This window comes from Bubalus bubalis, chromosome 22 (genome assembly GCF_019923935.1).
Source record: "Bubalus bubalis isolate 160015118507 breed Murrah chromosome 22, NDDB_SH_1, whole genome shotgun sequence".
Lineage (NCBI taxonomy): Eukaryota > Metazoa > Chordata > Mammalia > Artiodactyla > Bovidae > Bubalus > Bubalus bubalis.
Window position 1 is genome coordinate 61,398,423 of NC_059178.1, and position 22,315 is coordinate 61,420,737.

General features: G+C 53.1%; 1 protein-coding gene across 1 annotated transcript in view; it reads right to left on the reverse strand.

Moving 5' to 3' along the window:
• The window catches only part of PARD6G (par-6 family cell polarity regulator gamma), a 78,388-nt gene that overhangs the window by 17,566 nt on the left and 38,507 nt on the right, over positions 1-22,315 (reverse strand). The window contains exon 2 of the mRNA XM_006079564.4: positions 19,142-19,364. Coding sequence (XP_006079626.1) covers positions 19,142-19,364 — 223 coding nt within the window. The remainder of the gene's footprint in view (positions 1-19,141; positions 19,365-22,315) is intronic.

The following is a 22,315-nucleotide window of genomic DNA, read 5'->3' on the forward strand; positions in this document are numbered from 1 at the left end:
GGTCATGTCCCTGTGCATTTCTAAGTAAAGCAGCAAACAAAAGTAGCTATGGCCCTGGTTCTAAAAAACAGAAACATAAATAACACCGTGTGTGGGGGATCTGGTCTTAGGAGCTCTTTTCTGTCTGCCCTGCAGAAGAGGCCCAACACAAAATACCATGCGTTAATAGAAGTTGCTGGAACCAGCATGATGAGAATATGAGCAATGAAACCACACAATGCATTGAGTCCTGATTTGAAAAGTGAAGCACGGCGTTCCCTCCCAGTTTCCCAGCCTCGTGTGAGGGTGACGCATGCCAGGAGGCTGAACAAGTTTACCAGGAAGACAAGACTCAGACCATCGTCCGTGTTTTCTGTTAAAAATTTCCTCAAACAGATGAATCTTGAAAGAACCTCAAAGTGAAAATAAACTCAACTCTGAAACACTTTTCTCTGCCAAGAGGAAGCCATGCCCAAGTTCTGCGAGACGTTTGATCCACTCCCCAAAGAGTCGGCTGAGATGCTGTCAAAGCCCACTGTGAGCAGTGCTAGGTCCTGCGTGGCCAGTTCTGGGCAGCACCCAAGATTCTCCACCGAGATTCAGGGTCTAGATTGCTGGTGGGACCTCTGAGGTCAATGACCAGTGAAGCTTTATGGCTTCAGGACATGGAAGAAGCCAGGCTGAGGCCCAGCTGGGTCACTGTAGCCCACGGAGTGGTTTGCTCCTTCTGAGCCACCCTCGACCTCCACTGGGCTCCAGAGCAAGAAAGCAAAGGCGCATGGAGCCAGGAAGTCTGAACCACCCTCTCCAACCCACTCCAGGTGCTCAGGGCCCAGCCTCAGGCCCACAGACACAGGCAGGTCAGGGGGCCAGGAGCCACTTGGGTAACTTTCCTGAGGCCTGGAGAGGCCATGTCAGCTGGGATCACCCTTTCCCGGAGTCCGAGTTGGCTAAGAGCGTCCCACCCCTTCTCCTCAGTCCTCAGGGCTCCCGAGGCCCAGGGCACCTCCCTCTGAGGCTAGATGCAGACGCCACTAGGTACAGGACCCCGGTGCTCGCCTGCACACTGCTCCGGAGGTGGCAGGAGCGAAGACAGCGTCAGGAAGACTCACTCCCTCCTGCTGGTTCGTTCATTCAGTCCATGTACAGAGAAAGTGCTCGGCACCTGTCGGGAGCCAACACTAAACAGATTGGATCAAGTGGATTAAATACACAAAACAGAAAGAAAACGCCCCGACATTCCTGCTCCTTCCTAGTAAATGTCTCGTGCAAACTTTCCCAGGCTGTTTCGTGCACCTTACATGTATCTGTGTGGGGAGGTTCTCCAGAGACATGGAGCTGGTAGCACATGTGGACACAGACAGGAGAGGAGATTCATGGTGGTGTTTATGGAGGCCGGGCATCCCCCTGTCTGAGGGCAGGAAAGGCAGACCCTCCAGCCCCAGAAGAGAGGACCCCCTGGTTCACCTTTGCCCTCATTTGGTCGTCTGGCCGGTGGGGTGGTGGAGACTGGCCCCAGCCAGTCCCCAGTTCAGATGCCCATCTCTCCTGGAGACATGAGCACAGACACAGCCTCTCTGGGCGTCACTCACGGCAGTCAAGCTGACATGTACGATTAACCATAGAGACACAAATGCAGAAAATACACTGAGTAACACTTGATGTTTTGAGCGGAATGGGGAGCTGTGTTGGCTGCCAGGTGGAGCTGCTGTGCAAAGCGCCACAGGCAGTTTATTCTCAGTCCTGGGGCTGCAGCTGCACTTGGTGCTGCGTGCTGGACTCCTGTGAGGCCTCTTCACAGTGGAGGGCGTACCCTGGTGGCTCTCTTCTTCCTAGAAGGACACAGGTCCCCTCCCGTGACCTCATTTAACCTTAATTGCCTCCTGAAGACCCTCAGGTTGGGGTTAGGGCTTCGACGTGCGGCTCTGGGACAGAGTTGGGTCTGTGCTGCGTGTGCGCGGTTCACGGCCAGCTCTTTTCATTTACTGTATCTTCAGCGCCATCCGTGTGGGACAGGTCTTTGTCACTCTGCAATGTCTAGTGCACACTGCAGGGATAGGCCTCCGTACCCATGTTACCCCCCAACTGCTCTCTGTGGGGGCCCCCCACAGGCCCCCACTCTACGTGCCTCTCCGTGGGCTCTTCCTGGAAGTGAGGCTGCTGAGCTTTGGGTCAACACGCGTGGTGAGCCGCCCCAGGCCCGCTTCTGTGATGTCGCTGCAGGCAGCATCTCTAAATCCAGTGACCCTAACTGGCCATGAGCCCCAGCAACACACCGTGATGTCTTTCTGGTCAGAGAACAGGAAATCCTAAGCGGTTTTCTGAAGGAGGGGCTTTGGGAGGAGAGGAGAGGTTGGGTTTGTGGTGAGGATCAGCCTGGAAGATAGAGGAGGATGGGTCCTCTGGGGACACTCCTGCTGCTGACTCCAGGGCCTGCAGTGTAGACCAGGTACATGGGAGGGGCTGGGGGCCAGTGCTCTGCTGCTCCAAGAGGGCGTTGATCTAAGACAGAAGGGGCAGGGAACACAGTTCGGGGTATCCAGCATGGCTTCCTTGAATGTCATCCCCCAAGCCAAGCTGCAGAGGCTGCCAGGAGGGCGCGCTCTCTCCTTCCTCGGCCCCAGCCCCCTCCCACCTGGGGGGCCATGTCAACTCCAAACAGCCTGAAGGTTGCAGGCCATTTGCTCCTCTTGGGAAGAAGAGGGAGGAGGACAACCCGCCTGGGCAGATGGTTAATAAAGAACATGCCGAGTCAAGGGAAACACAGAGCCAACCGCCCGATTTCTTACATATTTGCAGAAGCCACAAAGGGGGACAGATCACAAAGCACCAATCGGAACTCGCCGTTCCCGCCTCAGGCCCATGTGGGAGGACTTCTTGCCAAGCCTCCCGGCCTTGTGCCCACAGCCTAGCCCACAGGGAGGGCCTGGCAGGAGGGCTGCAGTCATATTTTTGACTAGAGGGGAACATTTTTACTTGGTTACTCTGGGATCTGAAATCACTCAGGTGCGTCTCGGGGCTGCTGCCTCAGACACATGCGAGGCCAGGGCAGGTGAAGTCATCTTTCTCAGCTAGGCGCGCACGCCCCAACCTGCAGCAACATGCCTCCCGCCCCCTGGCCGTCGCGGGAGAACAGTTCTTCCTTGCCAGGACTGTGTCCTGCCTTCCATGGGTCACAGGCCTCAGTGTCACTGCAGAAGGGCTAACGGTGGGGCCCTGATGAATGCCCTGCTCCCTCTCCCCGGGTCCCCAGGCAGGTCTTGTCCGGAGCCTCCTGCCTCCGGGCCTGAGGTGCTGACCTCAGACAAGAAGCTCAGCTGAAGACTCAGCACCGTGCCCTCCTACAGTGTGGTTAAGCCACAGCTCCAGCTCAGCAACCGGGGAGCAGGCTGTGAGCAGCCGTTCTGTGGACCCATCGCTTCACGAAGCATCAGGAGATGGAGCTGGTGTCTCTCCCAAGAGGCACACTTTCAGAAGCCTGGAACCAGGGGCCCCGATGCCAGCCCTGCCCTCCGCCCTCACCTCCTCCGCCCTCACCTCCAGCTGGGGCTGCTGTGCTGGCTCGTGGCCCAGACACCACACCCCAAGACTAACAGTCGTGAAAGACCCTGGGTCTCGTCTCACCAGCCCCAGCACACTGGGTTGGGGGCTAAGCCTGATTCAGGCCCTCCACTTCATGGACATCGACCCCAGGAAGAGCTGTCCCCATCTCCCGCTCTCTCACATTTAGTCGTTTTTATGAAATAGGCAAGAGGTCAGATGAAATGAAACGTGAACCTTCAATTTCCAAGGAAAACACAGGGCCTCTCAGGAGTCTGTCTGAGGAGTAGGACGGGACTGCCAGGGGCAGAACGGGGTTGGACACTTCTGAAAAGCCAGCTCTCCAACCCACGTTGGAGCCGGTGGGTTGCCACCAGCTCATGGTGGGCTCCTGGTTCAGCTGCAGAGCAGAGGGTGTGGGAAGAGTATCAGGACTGAATCAGAGAGAAAGGGCCGTGTTCCATGGCTCCCTTGCCTCCGAGCGGCCACTTAAAGCCTCAGGGGTCGCCGGCCCCACCAGGAGGAGTGGAGCCATCCACGTGTCCACCCTTCCTGCCGGGGGCTGTGACTCAGCCTGTACTTACAGGACGCTACAGCGGGTACCAGAGGGGACAACTGTAATTCAAACAGCTGAAAATAACTGTTGGCAGAAAAGCCCATACTTAGAGCAGACCTCCTTCAGCAATTCCCACAGCTGGGCCCGACAGCAGAGGAGGGCACAGATGTGCCAGAGCGCGGCCGGGCAGGGGGTACAGGCCCTTGCCCCTGCCCTCAGCTGGCCCAGCTCTGCGCCCTCCAGGCACTGTGAGCCTCACAGCACCCGCCAGCTGAGTGCACACACACGGCAGCAGCCCTTTTTCAGCAGAGGCCGCTGGGCACTGCGTGATGCCAACAGGCAGATGTCTGTCTCGTGAGCCCACGGCAAAGGCCACCGATGCCACCCAGGTGCCTCACCAGCAGCCCCTGAGGATGAATACCCGCAAGCAGACGCAGGACCCTGCACACACTCAGGCCTGCCCTCCCCGGGTCCTCTACTCCATACACCCTGAAGACTCTGCAGAAGACACAACTTCACAGGGACCCTCAGTCCAAGAATCCAGAGCAGAGTCGAAGACCAGCTCGTGTTATATACGTGGCAGAGGCTCAAAGTCAAGTGAAACACCTGCTTCAAGAAGACGCTTTCACTGCTGGCTGAGCCATGTTCGGGGCGGCCCTCGAGAGCAGCGCGCCCAGCTGTGCAGCGTCACTGAGCATGTTCGGGGCGGCCCTCGAGAGCAGCGCGCCCAGCTGTGCAGCGTCACTGAGCATGTTCGGGGCGGCCCTCGAGAGCAGCGCGCCCAGCTGTGCAGCGTCACTGAGCATGTTCGGGGCGGCCCTCGAGAGCAGCGCGCCCAGCTGTGCAGCGTCACTGAGCATGTTCGGGGCGGCCCTCGAGAGCAGCGCGCCCAGCTGTGCAGCGTCACTGAGCATGTTCGGGGCGGCCCTCGAGAGCAGCGCGCCCAGCTGTGCAGCGTCACTGAGCATGTTCGGGGCGGCCCTCGAGAGCAGCGCGCCCAGCTGTGCAGCGTCACTGAGCATGTTCGGGGCGGCCCTCGAGAGCAGCGCGCCCAGCTGTGCAGCGTCACTGAGCATGTTCGGGGCGGCCCTCGAGAGCAGCGCGCCCAGCTGTGCAGCGTCACTGAGCATGTTCGGGGCGGCCCTCGAGAGCAGCGCGCTCAGCTGTGCAGCATCACTGAGCATGTCCGGGGCGGCCCTCGAGAGCAGCGCGCCCAGCTGTGCGCCGTCACTGCCGCCTAATTCCAGAGCACTGTCATCACCCCAGAAGCAAGCCCCAAGGCCTTCGCTGCTCCCCACCCCCACCCGAGGCTGCGACTTTGCTCATTTATCAATCACCCCAGAGTCTGTCTGTGCAAATATGAGCAGGTATGAACACAGACTCTTACCCGCTGCTCAATGTAACATCGTGTGCATACAATTCTGCACCCTGTGTTTTCTCCTCAGTACATCTTGAGGACCCAGATTTTAAGAGCTGAATAGGCCATCTTCCTGCTGTTTCTGAAGAGCTGCCTGGTACCCCGGCAACAAGCCAGGTCAGCAGAGGGGCTGGACAGTAGGGGCATCCAAGACGGAAAAACCATGGCAGCCAGGAACCACAGTGTGCATCCTTTTTGCATTCCAGAGGAATTTGTGGTCTGTCCAGGGACACTTTCTGATGCCGCCTTTAGGCCCATGGAAACTGCAGCCTGTGGGCCAGGCTTGTGCAAGTGCCCAGCTCCTCTGCTGACCGCCCCAGAGAGCCACAGCCTCCTTCACTCGCAGCTCCAGCTGTGGGAGGAGACGCAGAGACACCTGAACCTCTGAGAAGCCACATGACCTCTCTGGGACTCAGGTTTGTCCTTTGTAAAGGAGGGACAGGTCACCCCCCTCAGAGAGACCACGGACTCGAGGACGCCAGGCTTGCCTGTGAGGCTCCGCAGCCCCGGGAGTCTTCCCCGGGCCCTGCAGCCCATACGAAAAAACCAGCTCCTTTTGCAGGAAACAGGGCTCATTGAGTTCCTGCTGTGACAACAGCCCTGAACCTGACGCCTGACTCCTGGTGAGACACACACAGTCTCTGCAGCTCCCTCACCCCTGTCCTCGGGACGCCAGGACCCCTGCCAGTCAGTTACCACGGGGCCTGGCAGAGTGTCTGCAGAGCGACCCCAGCAGCTCACAGCACTCGAGGTTAACTGGTCTGCGGCACCAGTGGATGAGGAATTAAAAAGTAACAAAGGTGAGGAGGACGTATTTTAGTTTCAGAAGCACCTCACGATACAGCGTGGTCGGCAGGGATCTCCCAAGGGGCCTGAGGAGTACCCAGGGCCACAGGATCTGGAAACCTCCTCATGCAAAGCCCGGGGAGCTGCCGCACCGAGTGCAGGGTCCCCTCACCTTCTGAATTACGGCAATTCCACTGATTCTGCCCGCGCAGGAGATCCATCAGTGTGTGCTAAGTGTGACCACGTGCCTCAACAATGAGGGCCGCCAGAAAGCTGCTGGAGAGATGGTTTGGGGGTTCTCTTCTTCACGCTGACAAACCCTGAATCTAAACTTCAGTCTCAGATTCTGCCCTCTGATGGTCCTGAGCATCAGAAACATGCATCTGGTGTTTTCAGTGTCAACTGCACAAAGAAATTTCATTCACTAAAAGATGCTTAAAGAGACTGGGGTGGCTCCAAGGTCAAAGGCTTACTAGCTGCAGGTGGGAGCCACGCGGGCTTGGCCGTCACCTGGCTCCCCTCTCCTGAGTCTGGGAGGCGGAAGGAGGAAGGTTTGCAGGGAGGCAGACAGGCAGCACAGCTGTTGGCCGAGGGGTCCCGGTGTCTCAGGGGACTCTACTCCCAACACGCAAACACATGTCATGACACAGATTGCACTTGCCAGCTCACTGGGGTCCCAGCAAGAGGAAGACCAGTTAGGGCACTCGACCCTCTGAGTCACTGCTGATGATGCCCTGACATGTCCAGAGTTGCTGAGACTCCACATGCAGCTGAAGTCAAAGAAGCACAGCTCCCACTGCCGGCCTCCAGGCCGGGACAGTCAGTGCAGGGGAACCAGGGGGAGGGTCGGCTGCAGACACAGGCCCCAGGAAGGCGTGGGATCTCTGCAGGGACGTGACGACTCCAACTAGCAAGTGACGGTTATTTCCTAAGTGATTTACTGTTTGAAAAAGTGTAATCCCTCACCTTGGATTAGAAATTCTAACAGGACTGTAGATGTTTATCAGCTATAAATGTGCCCCATGGGCATTTTATAGGGATTTATACTTATATGGACAGAGGTACTTTTTGGCATTTGATTTAACTCCCTAAAACACACTATTTTTAATGGGTGCAGTTCCAGCTGGGAGACGAAAAGGTTTAGGAGGTGGGTGGTGTTTGCACATCAGTGTGAATGTGCTGAGTGCTCCTGACCCGTATGCTCAAAAATGGGTAAAATGGTCAGTGTGGTGTTGCCTATGCTTCCTCACAATGAAACAGCCTTCGATGTGGGTAGTGTCAGGACTCTCTCTCCTCTGTAGGCTGACAAGGCGCAGCTTTCCGGGGCACCTCCCTCCCTCTGTGGTTCTCGAGGGATGGGGAGTGTGGCGGGCGGGCTGGGGGCATGGCCTGCCCTGGTGTCCCCACAGAAGACAAGGCAGGAGTGAGCAGCTCCAGTGCCAACTGTCAGTATCGCCCTCATGTCTGCCTGCACCTGTTAAACGCTACGAGATAGCTCGGGTTTATGAGACCCCGGGTGCAGGTGGAGTCTAATGGAGACGCGGCTCTGGGCTGAATCACTTTTCCACCGGAGAGGGTGGAAAGTATAGAGAAAAGGGCAAAAACAGGAAGACAGATCACTATGCAAGAGGAAATCCAAATCTTGCTTACGTCTCTGGAAAAGAGAAAAGTTCACGATGGAAATGTTAATCTCTGGACTCCAAACCAGCACAGGTAAACCATTCCCATGAGAAGCACCTTGCGCTGAGGTCCCACTGAAGTTGCTGCTGCTGCTAAGTCGCTTCAGTCATGTCCGACTCTGTGTGACCCCATAGACGGCAGCCCACCAGGCTCCCCTGTCCCTGGGATTTTCCAGGCAAGAACACTGGAGTGGGTTGCCATTTCTTTCTCCAATGCATGAAAGTGAAAAGTGAAAGTGAAGTCGCTCAGTCGTGCCTGACTCTTCGCGACCCCATGGACTGCAGCCTACCAGGCTCCTCCGTCCATGGGATTTTCCAGGCAAGAGTACTGGAGTGGGGTGCCATCACCTTCTCCGCCCACTGAAGTTGACTGTATTCTAAATAAGGGCTCTCCTGGCGACAGGAAGACAACATGGTCGTGAGGTGGGGGCCCACCTCTGTTCCAGCTCCCAAGGCTGGGGCTTCCTCTGACTGCCGACAGTCACATGTCACACCCATCACAGTGAAATGCCTGGATGTCACCCCTGTACATCCTTTGTTGAAAGGTGCCAGATAAGCCCTCACCAGGGGCTATTATAAATAGATTCCAAACAATTTCAGTTGACAATTATGTTTGGAAGCTTTGACCTTTTCTGAAGCTTCAGTTTCATCATACACAGAATGAGAACAATCATATAGCCTGGTTTGTTGTGAGAGTCACATGATAGCTGGAAAGTCCTTGGTCAACAGCAAACTGTTAAATGAGCATTTGTTATGAGAGTAGAAGGGATAGGTGCATTCTGGGGCCATGAACACGAGGCGCTAGAGGAGCAGCTCTGACCTTCACCCGGGGGTCCTGGCTGCAACTGGGACAAGCATCTCACAAGCCCCTCCCCTCCCTGGGGCGCTGATGCCAGTGGTCTCCGGACCACATGGGAGCTACTTCTAAGGGCTCCCTGAGCGGGCAGATAACAGACAAGGATCTTAGGCAGGAATGGACATTAAAGGGAAACAAGCAGGCTGTGATGGAGTCGGCCAATGACACAAACATACAGAAGGCACAGTGTGAGATGCCCATGAGACACGCCTTGATGCACCGTAATACAAACGTGACGAGGATCCCTGAGGTTGCTGTGGGGCTGGGCGGTGCGTCAGGGGCCAGTCCTGCCTCTAAGCTGTGGAACCAGTAGGGAGTGATGGGCAGGGAGCCAGCCTGGCCCAGTGCAGCCAGAGAGAAAGAGGAGGGGGCAAGACAGGCAGAAGGCTGAGAAACAGTCTGCAGTGCGGGGAACCAGGCCAGAGTTTGGGAAGGAAGGAGAAGGAAAAGGTAAAAAGGAGCAAGCAAGCATCTCCAGAGCTGAGAGCTCAGGCCTGGAGGAAGGCGGCACAGGAAGGCTTCATCCCAGGCTTGGGGCCACTCTTTGAAAGCAGGGCTTCCTTTCCTCGGCTGCTGCCTGTTCACAGCGGTTCCCTCCTCCTCACTGGTGAGCCCCACTGAGGCTGCATCACTGTGGATGGGTGGGCTGAAGACACACCCTCTGGATTTCCACCTGCCTCCGGTCTCCACAGCTGTCCTCTGCCACGAGAAGCCATTTAAACAGAAATGGCCTGTCGCAAGAACACCCTTAGTGTCTCTGTGTGGGGCAGTTTCATGGGAGCTGCTCTGGGGCACAGCCTTCTCCCTGGGGGCGCCTATGGAGCCCCCACCAAGTGCAGCTTCTCCTCCAGCTGTCTTCATTCTCGTCCCGAAAGATTTCCCTCCAAATGCAGTGGCATTTAATTGGATTCAAAGCGATTACTAACAGGAATGAAAACAGCTTCCTCAGCTCACTGACCGTGAGAACACAGGCAGGTGTAGACTAGATGGGTAAGAAAGAAGATTTAAGTTTCCAGTATCCTGGAGCTTTTTTCCAACAAAAATGCATCAAATAGAAAACGCTTAAGATCTTTAAACAGTTAAGATGAATACTCATCAACTATTTCTCACCTAAACAAAAGATGTTTTAGCCAGCCACTGTTTTTTTTCCCTGCTCTGGGTCTTCGCTGTTTTGCTTGGCTTTTTTCTTGTTGTGTCAAGCAGAGGCTACGCTTCGTTTCGGGGCAGGGACTTCTCACTGGGATGGCTTCTCTTGTTGTGGAGCACAGGCTCTAGGTGCGTGGGCACAGTACTTGCAGCATGTGAGTTCTAGGGAGCTAGTGCTTCAGTAGTTGTGGCTCTTGGGCTTAGCTGCTCCATGGCATGTGGGATCTTCCTGGACCAGGGATCAAGCCCACGTCTCATGTGTTGGCAGGCAGATTCTTATCCACTGCACTACCAGGGAAATCCCTGTTTTAACCAGCCACTTTATAAACAAGGACACTCCACCAGTTCACAGAGCATCTGCTTAAACCTCCCCATGGTTCTGCATCAGCCTTGGCACAACCTGCACAGTCTGCGGGACCCGGCCACTTTCTGGAGCTGCAGTGGCCCCGCGACCTGCCCCCCAAAGGACAAACAGGACCAACCTGCTTGCCACAGCGCTAGAGACTCAGCAAGTCCAGAAAGGAACGGCCATATTCGCCGGCCTGAATGCTAGGTGGGCCCCGGGGCTCTGCCTCCGTGGGAGGTGCCCCAGCGCCAGGCATACAGGGGAGGCTGGCGGTGCAGTCATAGAGTCTATAGGCAGGGCTGTTCCAGAAGGCCAAAGAATCTCTCCCTTCTAAAAATGGGCAATGGCACATAACCCTAACCCACTCTGGAAACAGAAACACAGCCCTGTTATGTTACCAGAGGAGTCTGCTGCTTTCTGTTTAGACAGCTTTTTACAAACAGAAATCCTGCTCACACTGGCAACTTGACAACCAGGATTATCAGCTCAAACATGAAAAGAAAGCCCCAACCGTGCTTCTGTTTTTGGGCCTTATTTCCCATCAGACTGGAAATCCTTGAGCTCATGCTCACTGAAGAACCAGCTTAAACACACGTGTTAATTGTTGCAAACGACCCACTCGGACCAGAGAGGAAAACAACACCGTGACCACATTCAGCCCCATGACCCTCCGGCCCCTGTGGAAGCACGCTGCTTCAGCAGGTACCGGCCCCCTGCACGACCTCTCCCCTGGAGCCCTGTCCTGAAGGTCCCCCCGGGAGACCTGGCTGGGAGGGGCTCCCTGAACTGGGGGGTGTGGTCAGGCTGGAGTCCCCCGTGGCCCCAGGTGGTGCTGTCTTACCCAAGGGCAGCCCCTCACCCCACAGCGCTGCTAGACCCTTGCTGGCCTCACTGCAGCGTTCAGGAGGGTCAATTCAAAGCTCACGAGTTTTCATGCCACATAAGAACAGTCTTCAAAGGTGTGTTTTAAAAGACCCAATTCAAACGTCATTTTAATGCCCTGCTAAAGAGAGGCCCACTGGTGTAAATACACTTTAGTTAAAAATATGCCTTTTAATCCAGCAAGAACATTTCTACCAATTAATCCTGAATCTGACATGTATATAAAAGGTACAACACAGTTTACTATAGTGAAAAATTGGAACAGTTTAAATTAATATGGGATTAGTCACAGTTTGTTACATTCATACAATTGCTATGTCTGTTAAAAAGATGGTAAATACTATGTAATCTACAAGGAGTCAAAAATGTGATGCTAGACTAAAATAACCTCTGTAGTATGTGTATTATGACCCTGTTTATATAAAACTGTATCCGACTAGTTGTATCTACACCAAGGGGTCTGGAGGCGCCTCACCAAACTACTGACAGTGGTCGCCTCAGGCTGGTGGAGTTATTTCCATGTTGTTTGAATTTTCTTTTACAAATATGTTATAAATAGTAAAAAAATTTTAAACGTTTCTTTTTAAAGTAATTAATTTTTGGTTGACCTGGGCCTTTGTTGCTGTGCAAGGGCTTTCTCTAGTTGTGGCGAGCTGGGGCTACTCTTCGCTGCTGCACAGACTTCTCATTATGGTGGCGTCTCTTGCGGAGCACAGGCTTGAGGTGCTCGGACTTCGGGAGTTGCAGCCCAGGGGCTCAGAAGCTGTGGCTCGCAGGCTCGAGGCACAGGCTCAGAAGCTGTGTCACACGGGCTTTAGTTGCCTGTGGCATCTGGGATCTTCCTGAACCAGGCATTGAACCTGTGTCCCCTACGTTGGCAGGTGGATTCTTATACTGGACCACCAGGGACATCCCAGAAAAAAAGTAAAGCAAAACATTTTTTAAAACAAATGTTTTACAGAGGATTTAATGACCTAGGATATGTTTGTGATGTGTAAATATTTTTAGAAGAATCCAAATTATTAATATACTATGGGCTTGAAAGCATTGAAAAGTATATATGACTAGCAAGTAAATAAGAAAGGAGCAGATTCCAATTCCATCTGTGTAAACGCTCACTGTTTATACAGGGTGTCTGTGGGGTGGTCAGAGAACAGGCTCAGCCAGCTGTGTCTCCCTCCCTCCCAAAGGCCCAACTGGAGGAGAGGCTGCAGTGACACGGATGGAGGCAGCGCGTCCAGGAGATGGGGCGGCCCTGGCTGTCTGACGGCGCCTCCAGAGTGGCCAGCCTCCCCAGGACAAGCCCTGGACTCTTCTGGACAGTGCGTGGCTCGGGCTCTGTTTGCTTTTTAATGAGCTGCGTCAGCACATTCTCTCCCACATCCACTCCCACTCCAGGGTGAACACGGGGTTCAGGCGTTTTGTTTTCTGCACGTTCCCATGGTAGAGCAGTGGGAGAATTTTTGTCCTTTTTTATAATTAGAAAATAAAAGGAAATTCTCCAAACACGTAAACGTCCAGAAATCAGTGACAAAAAAGTAAATGTGTCTTGTGAAACATCTCCCATAGCAGAGGGTGTTTACCTGCAGGTTCTACGCCTGTTCCAAAAAGTGTGGCCACAGAGAGGAAGTGAATTCAGTGAAATTACATCTTTACCCTACCCTCAACACACAGCCTCAAAACCTTAGGCAGTATCTTAGGAAACAGAATAAAATGAGGAAAAAAATACAGAAATTCAGTTGTGGCAACTTAAAAGGTTACACCCACTGAATGCTTTCTGCTCAGCAGTGAACCCCTAACTCCAAAACCAAACACACCTCCTGCTACTTAATGCAGAATCCAAGAAAAGCATTTATAAAGCAGAAATTATAGATTCTGCCAGTATCTGTAACCAAATTTGCAACCAACTTATTTTGAAGAACACCTCTTAATTACTTTTTCTGGCAACTCACTTAAGTGACATCACAAGCAAATACCTTTACCTTCCTACTCTACCCCCAATCATACAGTTTCTGATAACCAAAAAAGTTTTAAAATGTATCTTCCTCATTCTAGGAACCCAAAAGAATGCCAGAATGCCAAGAGCAGTTAACAGACACATGCAAATGACCCATATTTATGTTTATTTTAAAAGTAAATAGTTGCTGAGAGTCCTCTAATTATGCTGGGAATCTTTTGGTATACTTAAGTCATCAAGCCTCCCCTGGCACTGTGGGAGGCCCCTTATCCCAGGGGCAGAGAGCCACTGAGATTCCATTAGGGCCCCTCCTCTGGTCGTGGTCTGGGGCCTGAAGGGTACAGGCCCATCTCATAGATGATAAGAACACAGGGGTCGCTAGTACTGGGAGGTTTTATTTTGTGGGTAAGTGGTGACAAGTGAGTGTCTGTACTTCCTGTTTATTCTGCTGAAAATAGAGACACTCCCAGTGCCTTTGCTGGTCTCCTCCTGCATTCCCTCCGCCTTGGGCCAGTCTCCCGCTGTTCTCACAGGCCCGGGGAGGACAGGAGTGTGTGTGTGGGGGGGGCGAGGGTGGGGTGGAGTGTGCCGGGAGAGAGCAGATTTTGACCAGATTTGGATTCCTCCACTGTGAGTACTTCATTCTGGGGACTGCTGTTCTTCTTAAGTGGGCAAAGCATTAAAGTGAAAGCTACAGTGACATCTCTTACCCTTCCACGGGGAAAACCTGCACAGCTTGTAACAGTAGACAGCCCTGGCAGAGGAGGGATAGTGTAGTAAATGCAGAAGGAAAGGAACCTGCAGATGTGAAGGCTATGGGCGTGGGTTTCATCTATGGTCAGCGAGCTAGATCCCAGGGGCCACAAATAAGCGTTCACGCGCTGCAACTAAGTGTCCCGCATGTCACAACTGAGATGCGGCACAGATAAAGGTGCATTTATACCTTAGAAAAGACACATGCCACTGAGTAAAAGACAACCCTCAGAATAGGAAATCCCTCTGAATGAGGGATTAATATCCAGATAAATAGAGAACCAAAACTCCACAACCGGAAACAACCCACCCAGTGCAAAATGAGCAAAAGACTTGAATAGATATCTCTCCAAAGAAGGCATATGAATGATGATTAAGCAAGTGAAAAGATGGTCAACATCACTAATAATGGGAAACACTAATCAAAACTACAGTGAGCTGCCAGCTCATATGCATCAGGATGGCTATTACCCCCAAACCAGAAACAGGTGTTGGTGTGCATGTGGAGAGACCGGAACCCCTACTCCCTGTTGGTGGGAATGTAAAATAGAACAGCCACTGTGGAAAACAGTATGGGGCTTCCTCAGAAAAATAAAAAATACAGTTACCATGTGACCTAGCAATTCCACTTCTAGGTTCATACTTGGGAATTGAAAGCAGGGTCTTGAAGAGCTTTTTGTCTCTCATGTTCACAGCAGCATTATTCACAATAGCTTAACGTGGAAGAAACCCACGTGTTCGTCAATGGATGAGTGGAAAAGCAAAATGTGGTAGCCATAGAATGTACTATTATTCAGCCTTGAAGGAACAGTAAATTGTGACATAGGTTACAGCATGGATGAAGTCTGGAGGACATTTTGCTCAGTCACTGAAATAAGCCAGTACACAAGGACACATACTGTCTAACATCACTTCTATGAGATACTCAGAGTTGTCAATATCATAGAGGCAAAAAGTGGTGGTTGCCAGGTTTGAGGGAGGGGAGATGGGGAGTCAGTGTTTAACAGGTAGAGTGATTCAGTTTTATGAGATGAAGTTACCGGGGCGGATGGTGGTGGGTGCTGCCCAACAGCAGGAGCATATTTAATTAGCCAGTGAGCTGAACACTTACATGGTCCCAACGCGAAACTATTCTTTTTATAATTGTATTTGTTTATTTGGCTCTGCTGAGTCTCTGTGGCTGTGCTGGCTTTTCTCTAGTTGTGGAGATGGGGGGCTACTCTCTCGTTATCGTGCACAGACTTTGCATTGTGTTGGCTTCTCTGGTTGTGGCCCGCAGGTTCTAGGCACAGGCTCAGTAGTTACGGCACATGGACTTGGGGACTCTGCGGCATGTGGGATCTTCCCGGATCCGGGATCCAACCTGTGTCTCCTGCATTGGCAGGTGGATTCTTTACCACTGAGTCAATAGGGAAGCCCCTACACTGCTAAATTTTATATGTATTTGAATACATTAAAAAAAAGAAAAATGTGGAAAATGTGGCACTAAATAGACCGTGAAAAGCACACACTTCTCAGTGTGAGCTGAAACAGGCAGGCAGAGCAGCGCCTACTCTGCCTCGGTGGGAACGTGCGTTGGCAACCTGTGCGCGTCCACAGACAGCCGTGAAAGCGCTGCTACAGATAAACTGGTCACAAACAGAACCCGCACACGACGCGGTGGATCATGCCTGGAGCCGTACAACACAGGCCGGTTTCGTCCACGAGGCCTTGCTTCCCAGCTGTACTGCAGGCTGGACCCCAGCGCTTCACTCCTTCTTATGGCTGAATAAAACCTTGGTGGGCCGATATACCGCATTTTGTTTATCTGTTCATCCACCATCAATGTACAGAAATTTATGAAGTAGATGACAGAGCGGGTGTGGTTACAGTAAAATCACAGAAATAGCATTTCTGTGACCCAAAGCTCAGAGCCCATGCTGTGGGAAAGGACGTGGGGTTGGAGAGTTCCCTCCAGGACTCTCAGGCCCGTCCATCCCCAGGAAGGACAGCCCCGTCACAGGGCTGGTGGGCCTTTCCTGAGCACGGCGGGCATCAGGGTGGTGCTGCTTCCCGCCTGCCGTCCGGAGAAGCGCAGCTGCCCCTGCCTCTCCCGGCAACAGCGATAGGATCGAGGGGCCAGGCTTCCTACACAGCAGGAACATTCTCCTCTTGAAGCCTGACAACAACCCGAGGTGGGCTCCCCCATAGAACCGGTGAGAACGGTAGGCTCAGGGGCCACCAGGCCGTAATAGAGTGCTGGGGAGGTGGGGGGGGGGGGATGGGGCAGAGGTAAGCGCCCCCTGCAGTCAGGGTCCCTGAGAGAGTGCTGGGGGCGGGGATGAGCACCCCCTGCAGTCAGGGTCCCTGAGAGAGTGCTGGGGGCGGGGATGAGCGCCCCCTGCAGTCAGGGTCCCTGAGAGAGTGCTGGGGGCGGGGATGAGCGCCCCCTGCAGTCAGGGTCCCTGAGAGAGTGCTGGGGGCAGGGGGTGAGCGCCCCCTGCAGTCAGGGTCCCTGAGAGAGTGCTGGGGGCGGGGATGAGCACCCCCTGCAGTCAGGGTCCCTGAGAGAGTGCTGGGGGCGGGGATGAGCGCCCCCTGCAGTCAGGGTCCCTGAGAGAGTGCTGGGGGCAGGGGGTGAGCGCCCCCTGCAGTCAGGGTCCCTGAGAGAGTGCTGGGGGCGGGGATGAGCGCCCCTTGCAGTCAGGGTCCCTGAGAGAGTGCTGGGGGCAGGGGGTGAGCGCCCCCTGCAGTCAGGGTCCCTGAGAGAGTGCTGGGGGCGGGGATGAGCGCCCCTTGCAGTCAGGGTCCCTGAGAGAGTGCTGGGGGACAGGGGTGAGCGCCCCCTGCAGTCAGGGTCCCTGAGAGAGTGCTGGGGGCAGGGGGTGAGCGCCCCCTGCAGTCAGGGTCCCTGAGAGAGTGCTGGGGGCGGGGATGAGCGCCCCTTGCAGTCAGGGTCCCTGAGAGAGTGCTGGGGGACAGGGGTGAGCGCCCCCTGCAGTCAGGGTCCCTGAGAGAGTGCTGGGGGCAGGGGGTGAGCGCCCCCTGCAGTCAGGGTCCCTGAGAGAGTGCTGGGGGCGGGGATGAGCGCCCCTTGCAGTCAGGGTCCCTGAGAGAGTGCTGGGGGACAGGGGTGAGCGCCCCCTGCAGTCAGGGTCCCTGAGAGAGTGCTGGGGGGCGGGGGTGAGCACCCCTGATATCAGGGTCTCTGAGAGAGTGCTGGGGGGCGGGGGTGAGCACCCCTGATATCAGGGTCTCTGAGAGAGTGCTCGGGGGGCGGGGGTGAGCGCCCCCTGCTGTCAGGGTCCCTGAGAAAGTGCTGGGGGGGGGGGGGGGGCGGGGGTGAGCGCCCCCTGCGGTCACGGAACAGAAAGGCAGCTGCTGGAGGCGAAGTCCCCCCGCGCTCGAAATGCTTACAAGAAGGTTAGAGCCCTGAGGCAGCTGGTTAATCTTTGGGCCACTTCAGTGAGGCCAGGGAAAAAGCAAAAGTACAAAGGACAGGACTCGGGGCCTGAGGCCGCACGTCCGAGCAGCAGAGCCGTGTGTGCGGCCCCACGGGCAGCGTCCTGCCTCCCCTGGTCAGCCGACGGCACAGGTGTGTCACGAGGGCGCCTGTGGTGCCTTCCACCCCACTGCACGTGCCAGCGGCACAGAGACCCGTTTCTTACCCACGCGCACGGCTTCACACCCACGCCTCACTTTCTGCACCTCGGGAGGTGACGCCACAACCTGGGATGGCCGGCAGAGCTGTGGACGTGGGATCTGGACAACACACCAGCCCTGGGAGCAACTGACGATACAACACGGAGAAGCCAGAATAAAGAGACGAGAGGATGGCGGGGATGCAAGCTAATGGAGATCAGTCCTGGCTGAGAGGGTCACAGGAGAACAGGCACCCAGACGTGAGGGGCAGTGGGTGCAGGTATAGCCACACAGGAGGGGCCGTGGAGGGCCCGAAGCCCCGGCGACTGCACCGGAGTGCCCGCGCCGCCCCACCCCAGTCTCCGTGAGGAAGTGGCAGCTGTGTTGACTTTTCGGGACCAGCAGCAGGACACCCCGGCTCAGCCAGGGCCGCAGATGCAGCGCTTCTGATCTGGTGCCAGAGAACCAGATCGAGGTGAGGTCAGCGGCCCCCATGCGGGCCCTCCTCCACGTCCCCTCCAACACCGCACACAGGAGGCACTGGCCGATGCTCAGCGCGCTCTGCATGTGTGGCCCCCTCGCCACAGGACAACTGGTGGCGAGCGATGTAAGAACACAGTCAAGCAGGGACTCAAGTGGAGGAGAGAGAACCAGGTCCCCGGGCCCCATGCCAGCAGCTCTGGGCTCCGCGTCTGGGCCTTCCGCCCGCACACTGCTGCTGCTTCCGGTGGGAAGAGCCCACAGCCCCAGGGACTAAGGCCAGTCTCCCTCCTCCCCAGACGTCGGAGTCCGCAGCAGAGAACACTGTGAGACGTGCCCCCGCCCACCACACTGCTCCCCCAGGGCGGCGCAGAGGCCCCTCAGGGAAGGAGGGACAGTCACCCCACGGGAATTGGAAAGTGCCCTTTCCCCACGCCAGGCCTCCCCTGCTCGTGTCCTTCTCTCCAGGACGGTATTTAGAATTGTTAAGGTTCTCCCAAGTCTAGAGACAAGAAAACAAGTCTAATGTGCAGCTTTGAGGAGTAAATCCACCGGAGTGCTCCCACCTCAGTCATTAACCTGTGTTAGCGATTTATTTTCACATAAAGTTATACTGCTGTTACAGGCCTTCAGAGCTAAAAACCAACCAAAGTTATAATCTAAAGTTTACATTTTTTTCCAACCCTAAAAAGACAGTGGAAAACATATACTAACAACCTTTACTTTAATTCTTGGGTTACTGGCTAATGACTCCGGTTAAAATACTGAAAATATCAATGTCATTTTCCCTCAGTATTTAAAAATCATGAGTCAACACAATTTCAGGTGGAAAATGCAGTTTAAATATTGTTAAGAATATTTTCTAAGAAATTAATGTTGACCAAACAGATCTTAATTTCTTTAGTCTCTCATCAAAGGCTAGAAAACAGAGTAAGTGGGATGGGCGGAGGGGATATATATATAATTTGTGTTGTTGTACGGCAGGAACCACACAGCATTGTAAAGCAATTTTCCTCCAATTAAAAAATAAATTAAAAAAAGAAATCAGAATAACATGGTTCTGAAATGACAGACGAAACTGGAAAGTGTATTTATTTTTTAAATGAGCGCCAAGCAGGAGCATGGGCTCAGCCTCTTGAGTACCTCGTTTCTGGATGAAAACCCTGAGCAGGGGGTTTGCGCTGGAGACGGCCTTGCAGAAGTTGTCATCGTTGTTGATGGGCAGCAGGTCGCCATGCACGTCTGCATAGCCAATGGTCACCTCGGTGTTGGCGATGTGGTGGGTGTGCACGACGAGCTTGTAGAAGTCTTCGAACCTCCCAGGCTTCTGGCGGTCCAGAGAGAACCTTCGGAACTCGGCTCCAAACTAGGAGGAAAAAGATAGCGGGCGCGTGAACAGCAGGGACGGGCATCGGAGATGAGGCGTCATGACCGGGCCTCCCGGAGGCCTGGACATGGCTGCATCAGCACCCCAGTCCTCGTGGAGCCTTGAGAGAAGGGAGACGGCAGTGTGGGGGAACAGTTCATGCACATGGACCTCTGTCCTGCGCACCCCAGGAGAGGTGTGCAGCTCAGGCTGTAGGGTGGGGGCCCCTCCCTCACTGGGGACCCTGGAGCATCCCCAGGCTGGGCCACACTGTCTGCACAGCCCGGGACAGCCATCAGACACTCAGAGGCGTGAGTGAAGCAAAGGCCAGCTGCAACTTCTGAACTCTCCCCTAAGGGGAATGGGAAGTCCTGGGCAGTTTTAATATTAAGGAAGGAAATGACTGGATATGATTTGCATTTTAAAAACACCAAATGGCTGCACTTCAAAAGGATCACAAGTGGCAGCAAAATTGAAAGAAGAAAAGAACCTGGTGAAAACCATGCTTCACAAACCTCTGGGAGGCAGGAGCATGGGTTCTGGCTAAAAAGACAGAGCAGGTCCCTTTAAAAAAGATGCAGCTTGGCCCCGCTCTGGGAAACAGCCGGGCCCACCTCTTTCCTGTCAGCCCCTGGCTCTGACTCAAATGCCCACAGCGTTGCCTGCAGACCTCCAGGCCACCTGCTAGGCGTACCCTGGGTCACCTCCCGCAGGCTGACCTGTCCAGCGATCTAAGGACACAGCCTGTTTGTTTGGCCTGAGGCCGCTGGCTTAGGACACGCTGTTGTTCCTCACTTGGCAAAAGGGAACTTTATTCATCAGGCAGGACAGACTTTGTGCTCTTCTATATAACTGAAAACTAATTACATTGATTCCAAAAAACACAAAAATGAAATGTCTAATGTTTACATAAAACTAATAGTTACATCACCTAGACATGTCAACTACAAGGGCAATGCAACTCAAACCATGCAGGTGTGAGTGGCTCTAAAATGTGGGGAGGCATCAGTCATAGAGGACCTCCGAGTTCTGGAACTGGCTAATTTGGAATGCAGCCCAAGAATGTGCATTTTTCACAAATTCCCAGGAGAAGCTGATGCTGCTGGTCTGGGAATCACGCAGATAAAACCACTGACTTAAAGGGAATATCACCAGACCTCAACTTACACAGATCTCTGAGAAACAGTCTCAGATCCCATTTCCCTTTTAAAAAGCAAAGGAAAACACTATTCTTCATTGCCCCTGGAATAAAAAACTTCAAGTTTGGGAAAAGCCACCTTCAGTGGCTAATTAAAGTAAAGCCTGCTCCACACGCTGAGGTCCAGGGGCGCGGTCTCCTCCATCCCCTTGCCCTCTCCCCGTTACTTCTCAATATTTTCTCCAAGCACGCTCACATGAGCAGGCTGCCAGGCTGCCGGGGAGCAAGGCACACCCCCTCTTACACACAGGGAGACATCCTAGGCTGGCAAAACTTTTCAAGACACGAGATCAAGCAGACAACACAAGTTTAATGTGATTTCTTTCATAATCAGTTATCCAGTCACATCATGATGTTTATTTCAATAACAGTCGCCCATCATCTTTCCTGTTTGATATCTCACATATGCTAATTTCCAGAGCAATTAGTTTTTATCAACACTTGCCTCATTTTCACTAAATACACAAGAAGAGTTTAATCATATCTAATGAAACCAGTAAGAATATTTTTGACTTTTACCTATAATTCTCAGTCAAATATTCCCCCAAACTGGACACAACACATTCACTTCCCCCCAAGGGACATCAGACACCTTGTCCCCCCTGCCTCACTACTAGCCTTAGGCCACATCTTATAATTTAAGTAATGAGAAGCAGCGTGTATTAGATAGGTTAGTTCTGCAGTGTTATAGTCCTGACTGCACTTGGTATTAATCTCAGATGAAATTCAATTTGTTTCGTAGTTCTTTTAGTACTTTTCCTCAAAATACACGTTAATTTGAAATGCAGATGAATTCTGACTTTTTCCTGACAGAAAGCCAAGTCTGGTTCGTGTTTGATAAAGAGGCTGGCTTTGTCAATCCAGCTGTATGTTGGCTATGCTGCATATGCTGAATGAGTTCCAAAGTTGGGCAAAAAGAAGTGTGAAATGTGAGATGATAAAAGCATTTCTTTGAACTTTTATTATTGTGGCAAAATGCACATAAAATTCACCATCTTAACCATTCTTAAGTGTACAGTTCGGTGGCATTAAGTACATTCACATTGCTGTACAACCAACGCCACCATCATCTGCCTTCACTCTTTATCTTGTAAAACTAAAACTCTGCTCCCATCAAGCAGTAACTACCATTTCTCAGCTCCCTGACCCTGCAACCACTGCTGTGCTTTTGCTTTTTCTCTCTCTCTACATATGTATAGATTTCTCTCTCTCTCTCTATATATATATGTATATGCATAAAATTCATTATCAGATACATGATTTGTAAACCTCTCCTCCCATTCTGTCTTTTACTCTGTGGTGCTGGGAGGGAAAGATAAACTTTTGATACAGTTCTGTAACTTACTTCCTAACCTAGGCCAGGCACAGTAATGCAAGTTTTTCTTAAAACTTTCCTTGAAATTGGTAGCTGTTTTACAGGTTGATTATGGAATAATGTAACAGACGAAGGGGTGAAGCTCAGCGGCTACCCTTTCATGAGTCCTGCTGTGGAGACACTGTCCACAGTGAGATACTGAACACGTTAGGATGTGAGTCTCCAGTGAATTTCAATTTTGGTTCAGTATTCCATAGGGATCCCTCTCCCCTAATGCTGTGGTCTTCACATGTGACATATCCCGTCAAGAATTTTGGAAAAACCTACTAGTATAAAAGGGATAATACACCTTTAAGTTGGCATCTAAATTTTTCATAATAAAAATAAATAGTTGCAAAGGATATAATTTCCAGCTGTGCTGTGCTTAGTCCTTAGTCG